We start from the raw sequence: 20,332 nt of genomic DNA on the forward strand, positions 1-20,332 counted from the left end.
AAGCTGGCTGTGCCCCACTGTTGCTGTCTGTGCTCCTGGCTGCCCTTCCAGGGCCACAGCGCACAGGAGGGGAAAGAGGCCACCCAGGAAGACGCCGCCTCATCCGCAGGGGCTTTAGGGGCACACGGCTGGCTGTGGCTTTCACATTTCTCAGAGAAGTTGTCTTGAGAAGGTGCAAAATCCTCGCCCTTCTGTCTGCTATATTCCTGGTAATGGGAACGTGGGAATGCTGGAATGTGGAAACTTTCTTGGAGTGAGAAGAGTACAGATGGGAGGGAAGACACCTATTTGGCTATAGGTAAATCCAACTCACCAATTGTTCTTAGCCCGCGAAGGAGAGCCTCTGACTGCAGTGAGACATAGAGAGAGGAGGCGATGGGTACCCTGGTTTCTTTGGATGTTGGGGAACGGCAGGTGTCTGCTGCAGCAACCAAAGCATCCTCTTCATGGTGCACGGAGCACCATTCTTGGAATGACTTGTTTTCATTTCTCTTTTCTAGTTTCTCAGCTCATTGTTTCCTTTGGAATTAGGTCCTGAGTAGGGTTCCCACAGTTTGGGGTAAGAGACATGGAGGCTCCTATGGTGAGCAGAGTAGCAGTAAGAAATGGAGGTTGGAAAGAGGCTGAATTTCTTTGGGGGAGGTGGGGGGGAGAGCAGAACTTGACATTAGACCCACCCAGAGCTCATCCTTTGTGCTTCCCTCCTCCTCTCCCCTGGTCCTGCCTCATCTGCTCCATTTCCACATTGATTCTCTCTCTGTTCTTTCTCCAGGGAGCCCCATTTCAGAAGCCGACTGCCCCCGGGGTCTTCCCAGGGCACTGGGGAGGGCCGAGGCCGAGGCCGACCATGCCCAGTCTGCTGCTGCTCGCCGCTGCACTGCTGTCCAGCTGGGCTCAGCTTCCGGCCGAAGCCAGCTCCTGGTGGTGAGTGAGAGGGGCTGAAGTCCTTCTCTACAACCTACGCCTCCTTTGGTAATTAAATGTGGAGAAGGGTCACCGTGTGTTGTGATCATTCCTTTATTCGTAGGAATCCTGAGGACTGCTTTTATCCCAGGAAAACTAGGACAGCTTTTTCTCTCACAGGCCCCCAGAGGTAAAGGTTCACCAAGAATAAAGGATTAGTTCATCTGGTGTTTTCCTCTGATCCTGTCTGCATTCCCCTTTTCCTGGACCTTCCTCCGTCCTCATGGGTTGTTAGAAATAGCTCTTGTGTTGCTCTTGGATCAATAAGGATATTGATTTTTTTTTTCTGGTGGGGGCAAGGAGAATAGAATTCCTATTTTAGAAGTCTGATGACCAGATGAGAAATTGAGAGATATGCAGGACTGTGCGTGGCTTTCTTTTGTGTTTTGAAGACTAATGTCATTGCCAAGTCAACATGGAAATGGCAGGCACACCCCACCTATTTTGCATGGTCTGCACTCCCCCCCCCCCCCCCCCCGCCCCACTCACATTTTTATTCCGATGGCAAATTTAACTGAACACTTTACTATATCTGGTAGAGGATGGAGCCAAAGGGAGAGCCCGTGAACTGATAGAGTGGGTTAGGGGATTTGTGGGTGGGATATGGAAGCGAAAACATTTAGACTATGTTGTGATGTATGAAAATTGGCTTCTGTTTTCGAGGCATAAGGGGAGTTCTATTTCAAGGAGTTTTTCACTTTCCATCACATATCCTGCACTTGGGCTAAAGTGAACAAGTCGTCCCTACCCCTTGAACAAGTCACGTGCTCTCCTGTTGAGGTTTGGCCATTTCTGTCCTCTGCTTGGAATCAATGTCCTCTGCCCTCTCTGTCACCTTCTCTGCCTGTCCCCCGCCCTCCCCCTTTTAAGACCCGGTTCACACCATCGCCTTGTAAAAGCTTCTCTCCAGCTGTAAGAGCTCTTTCTCTATCTGATCACTGTGGATGCAGAAGTTCAAGTCTGCCTTTGGCATTTGACATCTCATGCGTCATCTGTGGCCGTGCCTCAGTTTTCCTCCGTTGCCCTTTGAAGGCAGGTGCTCTGTTTTACCTACCAATTTTTCTTCCCAAGCCCTTAGTACAGGGCCTTGTACACAGAAAGAAAGTGTGTGATAAATGTGTTGAATGAATGACTTAATGCTGCACATGGCATATACTCACTCCTTGGCCTTTTTTCCGCTTTCTGGATCTCTGCTGTAGGTCATTAGCTGTGAACCCGGTGCAGAGACCCGAGGTGTTTATCATCGGTGCCCAGCCCGTGTGCAGCCAGCTTCCCGGGCTGTCTCCTGGCCAGAGAAAGCTGTGCCAACTGTACCAGGAGCACATGGCCTACATAGGGGAGGGAGCCAAGACAGGCATCAAGGAATGCCAGTACCAGTTCCGGCAGAGGCGTTGGAACTGCAGCATCGTGGACAACACGTCTGTCTTCGGGAGAGTCATGCAGATAGGTAAGAGGCCTCCCAGACACCGCCTGGCTAAAGGAACTGGGCTCACCCGGCCTGGGTGCAAGTACCTCGGGACTGGCGCGGAGAGCCCTCACAAGTGTCCAGTTCTCTCGAGGCTTGGAAGCAGTGTGCAAGGCGACGGGGAAGCATTCAGGAAGCAGAGTTTTGGATGATGTGTGGGTGGCACAGCTCAGTGCTCAGCTGGTGCTCCGCTGCTGGCCTCATCCTGTTTGGGACAACCAAACTTCCTCACTCGAGAAAGGTGGCAGAACAGCCGAGCTGAGTTAGAGTGGATTAGCAAGACTGCCTGCCGCCACTGCCCTTCGCCCCAGCACAGGGCAGCTCCCGTGCTCCTGCTCTGGTGGCAGCATTGGGTAGAAAACCAAAAAAGCCTGTATGACTTTTGCCTCTTCCACTTGGACCCTGAGAGAGATAGAAACTTTGAGCCAAATTGCTGATAGCTATCATTAACCTGACCCAGATCCAGTCCTGGCTTTTTCATTCCAAAGGGGATGTGTGTGAAAGTGGGGGAAGGGGACAGACCCAGAAGAAAGAGGAGAGGCCACCACCTCTTCCTGGATTCCTGTCCTTTCCCCTCTCCCACTTGGACCCTCTGGCTGCCCTATTGCTTGGATGGAGGTGTGATCTGGGGTCTAATTGTTTTAGGTCCTTTTGAAATGCAATCCTCCTCTCCCTGGCAAGAAATTGAGAAATCCGGCCCTATTCTACTGGGTCTGATCCCCAGGGCCATAAAAGGAAGGTGTTAGAGCACTGTATTCTTCTGTCTGCTATTCTCCCAAAAAAGTTTCTCCTCCAAGGATGGCATTCCGGAATTACCTGAGGCTGAGTTTTCCCCAAAGAATGCTTTTAGCAGCAAGCAGGGTGTTTGGAAGACCTCTCCTTCCTGACCCTTTTCCCTATCTCCCCTGCCCCATATTGACAAGCGAGGACCAGGGGAAAGTATGCTCTGAACCTTGCTGTTCTCTTCCTTCCTTCAGTATTCACTCAAGGGCCATACAAGGAATTCTCATGTGTTCCTGCAACAGTCTTATCAGGCAGTTTTCCTAAAAAAGAATGGACTTGGGTTAAGTGAGAATTGTTTGTAGTTTATTGATTCTTCTAAATACACTCGGTATATGGTGAAGTCTTAGCAGCACTGCCTGCTCTGGGTTCTGGGGGAGGAAAGTAGGAGACCCAGGTATAGAGAGAGGCATCCACTAATCACTGTAAGGGAACTCCTGTTTGTTTGGGACCTCATGTGTGCCTGACATTGGCTAGATCCTTTTCATGTGTAATTTTGTTTGAGTGAAGGCCAAGAATTGAGCTTTACTTCAGGAAAGAATCCAGATTTGATTGGGGGAATGACCTATGAAAGCAGATCTTACCATTGTCTCTGTACGCTATTCTGTTACAAATGGAACCCTCCGCTTGACTTCTTTCCACAGTTTCTTTTTGTAGCTTCCCTGCAGACAGACTTATACTACCCAGGAAGTTATCCTCCAGTCATCCCTTTGGGCCCAGGGTGGCTCCTAGTGAGTCTTCTGTCTGCTATCTTGTGTTACAACTTCCAAGAAAGTCCTGCCTTTTTTGAAGCTGCTGCAAGACTCCACCAGCAGAGGGCAGCAGAGTAGCTTGGAGGGAGCTACTGACACTGCCCCCAGCCTTGGTCAGGGGAACATGGGGGCACCTTCCTGGCAGTGGGTGTGGAGCAGAGACAGAGAGCATGGAACTGTCCTGCTGTCTCCTAGGGGATAGATGGCAGGTATCTCCAGCAGTTCCATGGCTGCTGGTTTCTTAGACTTTTTACTTGAGATGGTTTGAGTTTCCACTCTGAGTTGTTCCACATATAGAGAAACTCCCCACCTTGCTCGTCCATTCTGAAGCCCTGCATCATGTCTTGTTTTCTGGGAATGGCACTATGGTCTGTACTAACCAGGCCTGTCGGAGGACCCAAATGCTCCCCCTGAATGCAGAGCCACCCACACTCAGTACCTAATGATGCCCCCAACCAAAAGAGGCAGAGTAATTGCAAGGACAGCTAATCCACCTGAGGACAGACTGGGATCTGAAACCATCAGGACAGACCAGGACCATCAGAGCACATAGTGGCTGCAGTATTATGCTCAGTTGCAGGTACGTTATTTTGAAAGGCAGTTCTGGGAGGAGTGATTTGGCTCTGAAAAGCATGTTTCCTAAAAAACCGAGGAAGAGATCAGACGTGTAGCCTGGAAAAGAGAAAACATAAAAGGCGTATCAGTTGTTTTCAAATGCTGAAAGGCTGTCAAATGGAAAGGGATTAGACAGTGTAGCTCCAGTGGGTGGAAGTTATAGGGAGGCATTTTTCAACTTACTGTAAGAAAGAATATTCTGGTGAGTAGAGTCACTAATAGATGATGGGATGGGATGGGTTGCCTTGAAAATCCAGCCTGCTTCCCTGAAAAATGCGTGAAAGGAAGACTCACGGTGGGTGGGTTGTCATTGGGCTGCAGATCAGAGGCTCCTTCCTGTCCCAGAAGGCCCAGTCAGGGGCTTGAGGCTCCATTTTAGCAAGACTTCTTAGACATGGCTCCCTCAAAGAGGGGCCTAGGCCCTCCTCCCTAAAGGCCTTTTGGTCACCCTAGCATCCTGGTTGCTCATTCTCATAGTCTGACTACCCTAGATTAGATAAAGCTCCAGTGGTTTCAGCACTGACTACATGTCGAGCTTGATGGCTGAATCATGAGAGTGACTTCCTGCATCACCTGGGTTTTTCTTGCGTGGCTCCTAGTCCACATCTGACCAGAAGCTGACCCCTGGTTACTTGAGAAACACTGACTTGCCCAGTCTGGTCTGGTTGCAAGCTTCACCGTGTCCTGCCCAGACAATTGAGAAGTAGGGCAAAGTTGAGAGATCACTCTAGACCTATTGATGAATGCAGGCCACTTCCCTGTCCACCTGCCAAGACAGGATTATGGGATGTCTGCTTCTGACCACAAGACTCAAGAGAGGAGGAAATGGAGAACAGAAGATTCTGCCTAGTTTAATCCCTGAGATCAAGATTGGATCTCAGATTCCTGCTAAGAACCTAGCCCTTTTCTTCCATACCTGAGTTTTTATGAGTGGTATTTATTATGACAGCCTTACTGAAACAGAATTCGCATGCTGTATAATCACCATTTTAAAGAGTACATACAGGTTGGTGTATATTCAGAGGATTGTGCAACCATCGCCACTGTCCAATTCCAGAACATTTTTGTAACCCTATGAAAAAACCTGCATACCTGTTAGTAATCACTCTCCCTCCCTCCCCTTCTGCTGAAACCCTAGGCCATCACAAATCTTCTGTCTCTATGAATTTTCTTATTATGGACATTTCATATAAATGAGATCATACACTATGTGGTTTTTTTGTATCTGGTTCAGTACAGATGCCAAATGCTAGGGGCACCTGGCTGGCTCAGTTGGTGGAGCATGTGACTTTTGATCTCGGGGTTGTGGGTTCCAGCCCTATGTTGGGTGTAGAGATTACTGAAAAATAAAATCTTTTAAAAAATGTTAAGTGATTCACTCAGTATAATGATTCAAGGTTCATCCACATTGTAGCTTGTACCAGCACTCGATTACTTTGTATGGCTAAATAATAATTCCACCGCTTGGATAATGCCACCTTGAGTTTACCCATTCATCCACTGATGGACAATATGAGCTCTTTCCATTTTTTTGTCTATGATGAATAATGCTTCAGTGAACATGCAGGTATAAGTTTTTGTGTGAGTGTATTTTTATTTATCCTGGATATATCTTAAGAGTGGAATTGCTAGGTCATATGGTGATTCTGTGTTTAACCTTGTGAGGAGCTGCCAGACTGTTTTCCAAAGCTTAAGGTTCCCACTAGGACTACATGAGCATTCCAGCTTCCTCATATCATCACCAACTTGTTACTAGTGCCTTTTTTTTTAAAGCTTTTATTTTTTTTTAAGTCATCTCTACACCCCCTGTGGGGCTTGAACTTACAGTCCCGAGATCAGGAGTCGCATGCTGTACTCACTGAGGCAGCCAGGCACCTTACTATTGCTTTTTTGATTATAGCCATCCTCGTGAGTGCACAGTGGTATCTCACTGTGATTTTGATTTGCATTTCCCTAGTGGCTGAATATTATTTTTTCATAACATTTTTTATTGAAGTGGAATATAACAGGAGTTTTTTGTGTTTTTGTTTTGTTTTGTTAATCTCAGTAAGATCTCTTTTTAAGTTTATTTATTTATTTATTTTGGGGGTGGGGAGTGTGCATGCAAGTGAGGGAGGAGCAGAGAGAGAATGAGAGAGGGAGAATCCCAAGCAGGCTCCATGCTCAGTGCACAGCCCATGCTGAGCCTGATGTGGGGCTTGGTCCCACAACCCTGGGATCATGACCTGAGCCGAAATCAAGTTGGACGCTCAACCGACTGAGCCACCCAGGCGCTCCTACATCATATGAGTTTTTAAGTGGTTAGAGGAATACAGTTCAGATTTTCTACTGGGAGTGATTTGGATATTTGGAGAGACCATGCTGAGGGTCCTATAGATGTGGTTTCCCAGTGCTCATGAGTTGGGAGGCAGTGTGGACCCCATAGAAGACAAAGGGAAACAGCTTGGATGATCCTGGACATTGTAATTCGGGTTCACTTCTACTCCTGGTCTTTGCCACTATCTAGCTAGATAATGGCAGCAATAAAAAAGGCAGATGCATGGCCCATAGAGTGGTGAGAACTTGGCATCTGTGAGGGAGAGGTTTGTGCTAGGATACAGTCTTACTATTGGTCCCATGATTGCTACTCTGTCTCATCTTCCTCCCACAGGTTCTATAAACTCCTTAATGCCCACTGTCCCCTCCAGTTAGGTCTGCGTCCTAGGAATCTGCTGGCTATGTACCCTTCCCTGGAATGGATGTTAGTGCGGGCCAAGGCTGGAGGGGTTCATTCTACTGTGTGTGTTCACAGGGCAGAGGAGGCAAATTTATGCTCATTATCAGGAGAAGTTTCTGACCATTAGAGCCATGGAAAGTGAAAGGTGCTTCTCCTGACATCATTTCCCCTGGAGTATTAAGGCCCAGGCGATGGTTTTGGGTCCAGGAGAGACAGAAGGAAGGAAGGGGCCTCCCCAGAGAGCTGGCATCCTTCACCACCTCTCTTGCCTTCTCTTGCAGGGAGCCGGGAGACGGCCTTCACCTACGCAGTGAGCGCGGCAGGCGTGGTGAACGCCATCAGCCGAGCTTGCCGCGAGGGTGAGCTCTCCACGTGTGGCTGCAGCCGGACAGCGCGGCCCAAGGACCTTCCCCGGGACTGGCTGTGGGGCGGCTGCGGGGACAATGTGGAATATGGCTACCGCTTTGCTAAGGAGTTCGTGGATGCCCGCGAGCGGGAGAAGAACTTTGCCAAAGGGTCGGAGGAGCAGGGCCGAGTACTCATGAACCTGCAGAACAATGAGGCGGGTCGGAGGGTAAGCTGGAGCTCTCCCACCTCCACACATACCGTGGGGTCCCTGGCTCGTTCCTGGGCTGAGCCAGGAACAGTGGCTTGGCTGTGAAAAAGGGGGTAGGTCTGACCATGGTGATTCTTACCTACCGTGGCTGACCTGGATTCCTGCATTAATGCCCCATTCCATTTCACAAGGCTCTGTTTCCCAACGGGCACATGCAGGTGTAATTTTTATAAACCTCATTTATGTTTTCACAGGACATCTGTCCCTATGGGACTTAGGAGGCATCAGGATTCCAGGCATACAGAGTAGAGTTCTTGTCTGCCCTTCCTTTGTAACGTGAGCAGATAGGATGGTGGGAAGTTTAGGCCATTTGACCTAGCCAAGGGTTTATGATTTGTTGGAGGCTCAGGTAAAAGCAGAGCTGACTTTTAAGAGCTGCCACCATGCGTGTCCAGAAGCCCAATCCAAAAGCACATGCAAGTGCTAACATCAAACACAGTTATGTGCATGAGTGGAAGCAGGATGGGTAACCACCTTCTCAAGGCTGTGTCACCAATGTGATGCGAGATGTGACTGTTGGGTGAGCCTCCGTTTCAGTGGAAACTATAATGTGGGGTTTGAGGTGAGCGTGGTTTATTGCACATGCAGAGCATACCTGGGCAATGGCTCTAGCTTTCCTTTGTGGTGTGCTGAGGAGCACGGGCCTTCTCTGCCTGCCCCTCGCTCATGAAGGCCTCACCGCTGAGCACATGCTCTGCCTCCCCTTCCTTTTGCTGCTCCCGACATGATCTGTCTCTGCTGCAGGAAACCAGAGGGCTCGCTGGGGCAGAAGCTCTCCTTCTGCTGGTTTGGTACATCCCGTGTGCAGGGGAGTGTGGATGTGCGTCCAAGTCTCCTCCTAGAGAGGTCTGAGGTCTGAGCTCTGGGGAGTCCCTCCTGACACAGGGCCAGGGGACTGCAGACCTCTTGGGAAACCACACAGACTTCTTTCTGGGAGTTCTGTCTGCACTCAGGTCTGCATCAAGCCAGTTTGCAAGGTACTGTAGGGACACCAGAGATGAACCCGTTAAACAGTGGGGCCAGCAGCTTCTTGAGAAGAAATACATTGAGAAATTTAGTGTTGGTTCATTGGTGATTCAGCAATAGGATATGGATGTATTTCTTAAAAAGTTTATTAACTTAAAAAAATCAACTCATGTTTCATAGGAACACATATTGAATAAATGGAACTGAAATGTCTTTTATAGGAACTGGGATCTGTGATGTTGGCTTGGTAGAACATGGTGCACTTGTGTAAACTTAGTATCATCAATAGTGTGATGTCAAGTTGAAATTAGAATTGGTTACTTAGCCAGTGTCTTTCTTACAAAGCCCATACCCGGAGGCTGAATCTGGGGTTGGGGGGGTGGTATTAATCTGTGGTGATGATAGGAATTCTGGGTGTTGCTCCAGTACAAACCAGAGCAGAGAGAGCAGCACTGTCTTAGATGACCTTCCATTCTCAGGGCATCTCCGGGGCCACTTCCTTCCGCCGTCCCCCAGGACTTTGTCTCTGTTTGGCAGTCTGCTTGCCAGTCTTTGGGTATCTACCATGAGACATTTGGCAAAAAAGGTTAGGATCTTCACTTTATCTCCTGAATGCCCAGATTCTATCCAGTTTTCAAGATCCCACTTCAAACAGCACCTACTCCTTAAAATCTTCCCCACCCCCCATAATTAGTAGTCTCTCTGCCTTTGAACCACAGTAGAGCAGTTGCTACGTTTCTTGAGGTATTCCTTACTCTACCTCATCCCACTGGCTGTGACTTCCTGAGGACAGGGATTCCATCTATAGCTCTTTGAAACAACGCTCACTGTGCTTTACATGAGTGGGCACATGCAAATGTGCAGAGCAAAGCCCCCGTATTGCCTCCTAGGAAGAGGTCAAATTCATGGAAGGCTGTTTCCCGTCTCTGCTCTGTGCTATCCTTGGGGCGTTGTGGCAGATGCCGAGGTGACTAGGCATTCATCCTAATCGGGACTCCATTTCAGTCACAGTCTTGACCCCACTTCTGCTGGCTCCTCATTTTATTGCCCTTAATTGTTTGTTTGTTTGTTCTGGCCCTTATCTTGGCAAACCTTCCTTCCATCTGCCTTGTTTCTCACTTACACACCTTTCCTGTCTTCCTCTGTCTGTCTCCCTGCCTTTGGGCCCCCTTCCTCCAGTCTCCACACCTCTTCCACAGCCTTTATCTCTCCCTTTGCTCCTGTCTGCTCCAGGTTGGGAATTCCTGTCCCTCTCTATTTTTTCTCCCCTCTCTGAGGAGCAGGCCTCTGCCATCAATCACCATCTGAGGCCAAAGGTATTCACCTCCCACCTCCTCACACCTACACAAACAGTTCCTTAGGAAAGACTAAAATGGCGGCAGGGATCGAAAATTCCCTGCACTCGTATTCTACAACCAATTAAAAATTTTATTTTTAAGTAATCTCTACACTTAACATGAGACTCAAACTCACAACAGCCCCAAGATCAAGAATTGCACACTCCACCGACTGAGCCAGCCAGGAGCCCCAAACCATTTTTTTAACAGACTATCTAGGATCTGACGTGTTGGCCACAGAATAAATCTTGGGCATACTTTGCAAGCAATTTCTCTTGGCCTTTGAGAGTCTCTAGTAACCCCATTCTAGACATCGATGGCAAGAGCAGTGGGTTGATACTGCCTTGTCACTCAAGGGCTTAAGCATTTTCCAGATAAAAGCTGCCTAATCCTTGTGACATTCCTATCAGTTACCAAGCTCAGTCACACCATTAGTGCAGAAGAGGGACTTAGGGCTTTGCCAAGGAGCAAGATGTAGAACCAAGAAAATATTTTAAAACTTTGTTGCTTTTTCAGTTAGCAGAAAAGGCCAAACATTGAGATTTTCCCCCCTTTTCCTGTAAGAGGAGCTTATATATATTATCAATAGTAAACTATTTGAATATACAAATATTACAGTGTCTCCATAGATGAAAGGTGGAATGAATGTCTGCATAGTGAAGATCCGTGACACTCTTCCTCTTGGATTTGTTTTACGAAAGCTCCGTTCTTACTCTGCAGAGTTGTCTCCGGCTCTCCTTCCCCAAATCTCCCTAAGTGTTTGCTTCCAGTAGAGATGCTTATCCTGTTCCCTTGGTCACTTAGTGGTGGGGTATACAGTTTTAGGCCCTTAATGTTTCCTCTTTCCAGCAGCACCAGATGCCTGACCTCCCTCTCCAAACCGAGGACCATTTCCAGAGGAATGTCAGGCCCCGGCTCAGACTGGGGGATTTGTGCCAGAAGGGGGTAATTGCAGACCCTGTCTTTGAAGTGCCTGTTGGAATGGGGTGTTGGTTCCTTTATGCCCTGGGCCTGGAGCTGCCAGTCAAGTGCTGGGCCTTTAACGCTAGGGAGGAGGCTCCTTCCTTCTCCACCCTAAGCTGTTTTTAAGCCCCAAGATTGGAGTGCAAAAGTGCTAGTCATCCTGACTCCCTTCTGGGTGGCCCTGGCCAGATTACTGAGCCTCTCTAGAGCTTCAGTTCCTCCACCACAAAATAGTGGGGATAATTCCACACCAGAAAAAAAATCAGGAAGAGTTTTGACAATAGTAAGATGAGCTGATGATGGTTAAGCTATTTCTTGCACCTGCAGTGGTCTCTGTGCAGTGCTGAATAAAGACACAATCTGGGGACTCTTGAAAAGAAATCCTAGAGAAACCCTTGAAAAAATGAGTCCCGACTCCGTCCATGACAATAGCTGTGGCATAAGAAAATGTTTTGCAGCGGGCTTGCATTTTTATCTTGCCATCTGTACACCCGGGCCTGCCTCCAGGGCTATTGGACACAATGCATCGGTATGCTTTCATTGAAAAGCACTTTGTAAGCAGCTTTTTGGTCTACGCCTGCTTTTAAAATTTTGATTTGGGATAACCCAAGTTCAAATCCACTCCACATTGTTGTGGTTCAGTGGCTTCAGGGATTTGTTTTCAAATACATCACCTCTGTTAGTGGGCCCACTGACCTACTCTTGCAGTGCACAGGGCCTTACCTCTCTGCCTCCACACTCAGCCCCTCCAGGGGGGACGGGGTCTGCGGGTGCTGTGGTGCAAGAAAACGGTCTTGTTCACAAACACCGTGTGGTGTGTGGCGAGGCCCCTCTGACTGTGGAGTTGAGGACCAAATGTTAACACAGAAAAAGGGACTGTTTAGTTCTTAGGGGATTTGGCAGAGTCAGAGAGAGCTTTTTGCTAACCAGGGCCATGCCAGCAGTTTCTGTGACAGGCTAGCAGTACGACTGGATTTTTTTTTCCCCGATTGTATTCCATATGATGCAAAAGCTGGACACTGTTTGCTGGTTTGTGTTTGTTTGTCTGAGACTTTGGTCAAGATAGAAATATCCCTGTTTTCCTGATGGTAAAGATGACACATTGATCATAACAAGTTTCAAGTAATAAGCAATGGGAAAAAGGGAGCACCTGGGTGGCTCGGTTGGTTAAGCATCTGACTTTGGCTCAGGTCATGATCTCACGGTTTGTGAGCTCGAGCCCCACTTCTCTCTCCACCCCTCGCCTGCCCCTCACTCATTTATGCCCCCTTTCTCTCTCTCTCAAAAAAAAAAGCACAAAAAAGAAATGGACAAAGTAGAAAGGGCAAGTGCACCAGATGCCATCCTTATAGCTGATCAGACACAGACACTGCCTCCCCTGTGTTTTTCTATGCGGTGCTCCCTTTATCCACTTTCGATTTGGGTGACTGAGGATCCTGGAAAGATCTTTCTATACTTTTGAAAAACTACTCCTCACCTCCCCAACCATTAGCCGTCTTCAGTATTTGGCCTGTGGCACCCCCAGCCACACTCTTGACATCTTCCAGCAGCATGCTCCCTCTCATTGCCTTCTTTCTCCTCCCCTCAGGCTGTGTATAAGATGGCAGACGTGGCCTGCAAATGCCACGGCGTCTCAGGGTCCTGCAGCCTCAAGACGTGCTGGCTGCAGCTGGCCGAGTTCCGCAAGGTGGGGGACCAGCTGAAGGAGAAGTACGACAGCGCGGCCGCCATGCGCATCACCCGCAAAGGCAAGCTGGAGCTGGTCAACAGCCGCTTCAACCAGCCCACCCCGGAGGACCTGGTCTACGTGGACCCCAGCCCTGACTACTGCCTGCGCAACGAGACCACAGGCTCCCTGGGCACTCAGGGCCGCCTCTGCAACAAGACCTCGGAGGGCATGGACGGCTGCGAGCTCATGTGCTGTGGCCGCGGCTACGACCAGTTCAAGAGTGTCCAGGTGGAGCGCTGTCACTGCAAGTTCCACTGGTGCTGCTTCGTCAAGTGCAGGAAATGCACTGAGATCGTCGACCAGTACGTGTGCAAATAGCCAGCGAGGGCCCACTCCTCTGGCCTCGCCTCTGCTCTGCCTCACAAAGTTTATATTATAGAAATCTATATAAATCTATTTTATATTTGTATAAATAAATGGATGGATGATAAATAATTAAAAGAAGAAAATGGAAAGGAAAAGCTTATTTAAGAGACGCTGGAGACCTTTGAGGATTGAACTGTGCTGGTTCTCTACTCTGGGTGGGTGGGGAAAGGGGATTCTCCCCCTCCCTCTGGTGGGTCCTTGCAGTGGGTAGGGACTCGGGGATATTCACTGTCAGGCCACCACGGCCTCGAGGAGACTCATGGTGGTTAGATGGAGAAGATGCTTTTGTCTGAAGTCTGGAGTCTTTGCTGGGTGGACAGCCGCCCTGTGACCCCCGTCGTTAGCCAGGAGGCCCTGTGCAAGGTGGCAGAACTCAGCTCAAACCATTGCATCCTCAGGGTCTTGTCAGAAAACCGATCATTTCTGTAAGAGGCCCAGGGCTTGCTTACCCTTGGGTTTATGTGCACCCTTGCAGAATCCACAGTTACAGGAACGAGGACAGGTCCCATGTCATCTCTGACCGGTGGCCACAAAGTAGACCTGCATCTCCCCAGACTCCTGGGCCTGACTTTCCAGCGAGAATTATTCTCCCTCCACAGTTCACTAGCTCCTGCAACCCATTCCCTGTGCCGAGGGGAAAGCGAGTCCCTTGGCCTGACTTGTTAGGAGACATGTGAACGGAGTATTTGTGCCACAGCTGCAGAGAGCCAGGAGCATAACTGGACCAAGTGAACATTGATTGCACTGTGCTCCCGCAGGGAGGGGCAGCTGGGGTGTTGCTGTCACTTCCTCCATCACGGGGGCCCCACCAATGACAGGACACGTGGCCAAGTCAGGCTCCGCTGGCCCAGCACCGTCTTTTCATCTCTGCCCCAGATGTACAGTTTCTCTCTGATATTAAATACCCTTCACTGGAATTTCTCTCCCTTTCCTTTTTGGACACGCGATTATGTTTCATGAGTCTCCTTTTATGTTTGATCTGATCCTTAGAACCCTGCTCCACAGTGCACGTATGGGAGAAGGTAAGGGCATGGAAATGCTTTAGAACTCTAGCCTGGTGGTTGGAGACAGAATAGTATGAAAATTAAGTAAGTTTATGCATTTAAGCACTCTCCCCAAGGGTTAGCCCAAAGTTAAATACTCATAAATGATAGCTATTAGTATTACTATTATGAAAAAAATATCACAATTATAAGCAAAAGAATTCAGAGATTTCAGTTTAAACCTCATGTCTACCTTCCCTTCTTCCATTTTACAGCCCACCCAGTTATCCCTGGTTTGGTCACTGGGTCCTTGGTAAAGCACAGGTGATGGGGACACTCTCTGCAGCCTTCTCTATGTTGTGATCTCCTGTCTTGGACTCCAGGATGTGGAGACGGGAGAGAGAGGGAGACAGAGTTCAGGGGTGATCCACAAAGGGAGATGTTATATTGTAGAACAGGAGGAAGTAGTTATGGGGAGACACATTGATCCAGGTGCAACGGAGTGGCTAGCCTGCAGGTGACCCAGTAAGTAACCACATAAAAACACCAGTTTTATTCTAGAAAAGTTTACTTCTGGGGAAATAATGGAATTAAAGGAGTTAACTTGGGTTGTAATGAACAAATTATATTGCAAAACAATGTGAAAGAGGTTCTGTCTGAGGGTATTCATGGTCATGTATACTACTTGTATCTTCAGTGCCTAAAGAAGAACCTTCTGACTCGACATCAAAGAACACCAGACCTAGGGTTATTTCACTAGTAACTGCTCCTCACACTGTTACTCAGATTCCTTTGGTTGACATTTTCAAGATGAGTAGTCCATGAAAGAAAGGGATTGAACTCATCTGGCACACACAAGATCAACGCTGTGTCCTCATCTTCATTAGTTGGCATTTAGCCAAACTAACGTGGTCACACAGACCAGCCATGATAATAAGGGTTTTGAAACACTGGCTGGCATTATTTCCTACATCACTGTTGTAACTCCTGGAGAGTTACCTTATGTCAGGTGCTCAAAGTGTCTAAGAGCTGAAATCCAATTCATCTTTAGAAACTTCAGGAAATTAGATGACAGTGACTGGTCCACAAAAAGTGACTTTAACGTTCGTGAAAAGGAGATAGATCATCCCTGTTGTGTTGAGGTTTTCCTGCAGAGTCATGGCAAGGGGATTGAGTAAATATTAAATGTTTTCTTGAGAAAGCAAGTCACATGTTCCAATACCAATGTGACTGTTGCAGCCGTTGACCACCAAGGTTAGGAAAGATTTAACCTTCAAAATAGATTGGGATGGAGTAATAGTTACATGCTTGTTAAATCCTGATGAATTGGCAGTTGTCTGTGTTGTGACCAGTAATGCTGTAGGAATGTGGCTGGAAAATACCAACCTAAGAAAATGAGATTCTGCTCAGAACCACACAGTGTTAGAGCAGGAACAGAAGGTGGCAGTCAGATCTCCTGCTCCTGGGTTTCCAGATAAGGGCCTCCAAATCTTGAGTAGGTCCCAAAGTCTAGTGTGTGTAAAAATGCAGAGGCCTGGGCCTCCAGCATCAGAGATTTTTATTCAGTTGGTCTGGAGTGGAGCCAGGACAACTGTCTGAACCTTTAACAAGACCCTGAGGGGATCCTCTGCTGATGGTCCAGGCACTACACTGGACCTATGGTCAGTAAAAGTGAGCCCAACATCCACAGGGAGACAGGCATCTGAGTCGTCTCAGCAACGCTGTGCAGGATTATTTCCTGGTACCTGAAATTTATTATGGTTAACCTAGAGTCTAACTGAAAGCGCACTGCATTGGATGTAATGCCTGGACCAAGCAGTCCTAACCATCTCAGGGATCCTTTTTATTGAGAGGGGAAAGAGCATTCTGGCATAGAGCAGAACTGATTTGCCCTGGGATGTTCTACCTCCCTCTTCTGCCTAGGACTGGTCGGGGGAAACCTACAGATCTATTCCAAATATAGTACGGTCATATTTGCTTAACTGTCTGCATGTATTCACCTTGTCTTCAAGATAAAATTCGGAGAAAGGTATGTCTGCCTCCACTTAAAAGTAGATAAGCGGGGGGCGACGCCTGGGTGGCTCAGTCGGTTGAGTGTCCAACTTCAGCTCAGGTCATGATCTCGCAGTTCGTGAGTTTGAGCCCTGCATTGGGCTCTGTGCTGACAGCTCAGAGCCTGGAGTTTGCTTACGATTCTGTGTCTCCTTCTCTCTCTGCCCCTTCCCCACTCATACTCTGTCTCTCTCTGTCTCTCAAAAATGAATAAACATTAAAAAACATTTTTAAAAAAAGTAGATAAGAGGGTAGGACGGCAGTCACAACCAGGGTTAAGATGAGGGTGGGCCTACATTCATAAAAGCGTTCTGATGCAAGTCTCTCAAGAACTTGGATTCGAAACCCTAATTTGGAGAACTCAGTGGTCATCCGCTGCCTATCCTCTGAGGTCAGAGACAATACCTGCTATTTGTATTAAAACCCCAAATTAGTTATTGCTTCTGAAATTCTGCTCTGCTCACTGTCTTACTTAAGCTTTGTCATTCGCTGGAGTTCTAGGAGCTAGCAAGACATCTGTGGTTGAGATTGCTCCACGAGATACAGATCTCACAGCTGCAGTAGCTTATCAAAAAAGAAATCTATTTCTTGGGCAGAGAGCCGCACGATCCAGAGAAGGTGGAAGAAAATAGTCATTTCCATCTTAAAACAGGCTCTGACGCATAGCCAGACCCCACTGACACTGGTCACATGTATTTTGGGAGAACTTCAGTGTGTGTATGTGTGTCTGTGGGTGGGTGTGTGGGCATGTGCATGCATGCTCATGCACACCCATGCACACAGGAATGAATGTTTTTCATTAATTTGGGAGGAGAGATGGGGAGGCACTTGAGGCAAGGAAGCTGTAAAAAAAAAAAAGTAAAAATAACCATCATTTTTTCTGGCTGAGATGTTGCAGGATGTGGATTGTCCATCTTTATTGGAAATCTTTGCGCCTTGGTTGGCTAGTGATGACAAACTTCCTATCTCTAGAAGGGATGTTGGGAAGCTGAGAAGGGCCACCAGAGACATGCTTGCTAAATATTTTCCTTACTCCTTTATAGCAAAGGAATCCCTGCGCTGTATTTATACCAAAACAATAAGTAAAGGCTGCTTTCATTCCTGGTTTTACATGAGAACTATGGGTAATTTGCCCATAAATAGGGAGATATGAGGGTCAGACAGGCAACAGGGAAGACTGAGCTCTCCCACGTTTAATTTTCTAGATTGTTTGAGAGTTTGGGCATTCACCCTGTAGATTATCCACATTCTTTGCTTTCTCCCTCCTGCTGCCTGCCTTTTGCTCTTCAATCTGTTCATTTGCAACTCTACCAGAGGCAGCAACAGAAGATAGAACCAAATCAGTTCATTTGGGCCTCCTAAGTAGTTTTGATAAATAACTGAGTGGGAAAAGGAGTGGCTAAAATTAGATTTTAAAATTATCTGTGAATTTAATGTGTCACTTATGTGTATTATCTGCTGCTCCCCATGATAACTGAAAATAGACTGAAGCTGTCCACAGCCAAAGCAGGTAGGAAATCATAGTATCTATTAAGAGAGTTTGTCTAGGTGTGGGGCCTATCAGCAAAGCATCAGAAAGGGCCTAAGATGTAAAAGAAAAGACACTATAGAAAGGGTGAAGCTTTTTTTTTTTTTTTTACCATTTAATTTAATTTATTTTTTAAATTTACATCCAAGTTAGCATATAGTGCAACAATGATTTCTGGAGTAGATTCCTTAGTGCCCCTTACCCATTTAGCCCATCCCCCCTCCCACACCTCCTCCAGTAACCCTCTGTTTGTTCTCCATATTTAAGAGTGTCTTATGTTTTGTCCCCCTCCCTGTTGTTATATTATTTTTGCTTCCCTTCCCTTATGTTCATCTGTTTTGTATCTTAAAGTCCTCATATGAGTGAAGTCATATGATATTTGTCTTTCTCTAATTTCGCTTAGCATAATACCCTCCAGTTCCATCCACATAGTTGCAAATGGCAAGGGTGAACCTTTTTTAATCCAATCATATTGTAAAGCTAAAAGGAGTGAATATTGTTTTAAGTGTCCCTGGCCCTCCAGTACATTTTCTAAGATGCCCGGCGTGTGCCCTATCTGTTGGGTCAATCAGTCCTTTGGCTAGTACATGATTTGAAGTTTATATCTTCTCTCATATACTTATACCATTTCCAGAGACTGTTTAAGTGGAAGAGAAGTTTCATGAAGAAAGGATTTTGAAAAATCTCTCGTGCTTCCAGCTATGTCTCCCAGAACTTTAAAAAGTGCCTAGTGCAGAGGAATATTCAGTAAATATTTTCTGAATGAATGAATGAATGATGATTCTTACTGAACAGATGAGATTAACTGCCCAGGCCATTGTGTAGTTTGTGCTCTCACAGTTGTAAGCAGCAAAAATCAACTTGAATCAGCTTAAAGGGAGTCAGGTAGTATAAGAGTTAGGAGAGTCTCATTGACTCCAGGGTCTTTGCGGGGCTGAAGGCAGATAACTTGGCTCTCTCTCCCTCCTCCTCACTCTTCTCTGTGGTCTGCTCTCCTCTGTGCCTCTGCAGACCAGCTTCCTCTGCCCCTCATGGGGAAACATGGCAGCCAACAGAATCTGAGTTAACAAGCTCCAGCTCCAGCCATGGGAAGTGACTCTGAATCTCTCCTAAACCTTGTGCCAAATTCCTGGGCCAGGGCTCTCTCCACCATCCTGTGACCTTACAGTGGTTCAGGGTCAATGAAGTAGAGGAGTTTATGAATTCATCCAAGGGGCACCTGGGTGGCTCAGTCAGTTAAGCATCGGACTCTTGATTTCAGCTAGGGTCATGATCTCACAGTTCATGGGTTCGAGCCCCTGAATCAGGCTCTGTGCTGGCAGTGTGGAGCCTCCTTGGGATTCTCTCTCTCCTTCTCTCTGCACCTCCCCTGCTCTCTCTCTCTCTCTCACTCTCAAAATAAATATTTTTTAAAAGTAAAAAAAAAAAAAAAAAAAAAAAAAAGGAATTCATCCAAGCAGGAGAAGCCACTCCTTTCTCCATCAATTTCCCTGATGACAGATCAGACATCATGTATAATCTAGCTTGTTGTTGTGCATGGAAATACCTAGGTGTTTGTTTGTTTGTTTGTTTTTCTGACATAACCTAAGCAATTCGCCCTGGGAATGCTCATGAAGAGTCTTTTATCTGTGGAAATGCATAATTATGGGACAAGTCCTGAGACTCTTCTCAAAGAGGTAAAAACCTGAGCCCAACAGTGTGAAGAGGAAGGCTCCTGTTCCCTAAATCACTGCAGGGATGAGATGGATGCCCATTGATGTGTCTGACAGACACAGAGGAGATGAGGATGCTAAGAAGCAGATGACTAGATAAGACTCAGTGACAACGCCTGGCTGACATTCCATCCCGCAGACGTAGCAATTTTTTTTACACTGAACTCTATTTGAAGAGTCAGCCATTCCTGTTAATGATTTAAAGATATCTTCCTTTTGGTGGTGTAACTACAATGTCAAATGCTTCCTTCATACTTTCCCTAGTTCTTCGAAGTCTAAGTACACGCCAAAAAGAACATGTAAGAGATAAAAACAAACAAAAAGAATACGTATGAGAGATAAGGATTACAAGGTTTTTCTGTAAATCTTCCATACCTCCCAAGGAGTGACACAGCAAACATCTCAAACTTTACCCATGCCCTGTGGCTAGCCTTCTTTTGTCCTTTTTGCTTTGAGAGCACAAGCCATCCAGCCTTCAAATCTTGAGCTGCGGACAGGGAAGACCCATTTGTAAGGTAGAAAGTAATTCCTCTCACACTTGCAAGGTGCTATGTTTCCTTCCTCATTTGACGTTCTGACTGACAGATCTAACGGCTCATCTGCCGGCGCCAAGACTGTGGGCTCATGAGGCTCCCTCTGGGCGCTGGGCTGTGCTTCTATCTGACCACACGGAGTCGCTGTTTTACCAGTTCTAGCCAGACGTTTGCGTGGCTCACACCTTGGTTCAACAGTTGGGCAGTGGGGTCCTGGTGAATTAATGGCAGAAACGAAATCTGAACATCAAACGAA

At 47.2% G+C, this 20,332-nt stretch overlaps 1 protein-coding gene and 1 long non-coding RNA gene across 2 annotated transcripts in view; one reads left to right on the forward strand and one right to left on the reverse strand.

Annotated features, from left to right (window-relative positions):
* The window catches only part of WNT5B (Wnt family member 5B), a 104,946-nt gene extending 90,761 nt beyond the window's left edge, over positions 1-14,185 (forward strand). The window contains exons 2-5 of the mRNA XM_019464965.2: positions 773-924; positions 2,163-2,410; positions 7,573-7,865; positions 12,762-14,185. Of these exons, the coding sequence (XP_019320510.2) occupies positions 773-924; positions 2,163-2,410; positions 7,573-7,865; positions 12,762-13,220 (1,152 nt within the window). The 3' untranslated portion in view covers positions 13,221-14,185. The remainder of the gene's footprint in view (positions 1-772; positions 925-2,162; positions 2,411-7,572; positions 7,866-12,761) is intronic.
* A 5,697-nt stretch (positions 14,186-19,882) lies between these two features.
* Positions 19,883-20,332, reverse strand: part of LOC109276249 (uncharacterized) — a 46,849-nt gene continuing 46,399 nt past the window's right edge. The window contains exon 3 of the long non-coding RNA XR_002084549.2: positions 19,883-20,289. This is a non-coding gene — a long non-coding RNA (uncharacterized LOC109276249). The remainder of the gene's footprint in view (positions 20,290-20,332) is intronic.

This window comes from Panthera pardus, unplaced genomic scaffold (genome assembly GCF_024362965.1).
Source record: "Panthera pardus isolate Hobbes unplaced genomic scaffold, ASM2436296v1 HiC_scaffold_6, whole genome shotgun sequence".
NCBI lineage: Eukaryota > Metazoa > Chordata > Mammalia > Carnivora > Felidae > Panthera > Panthera pardus.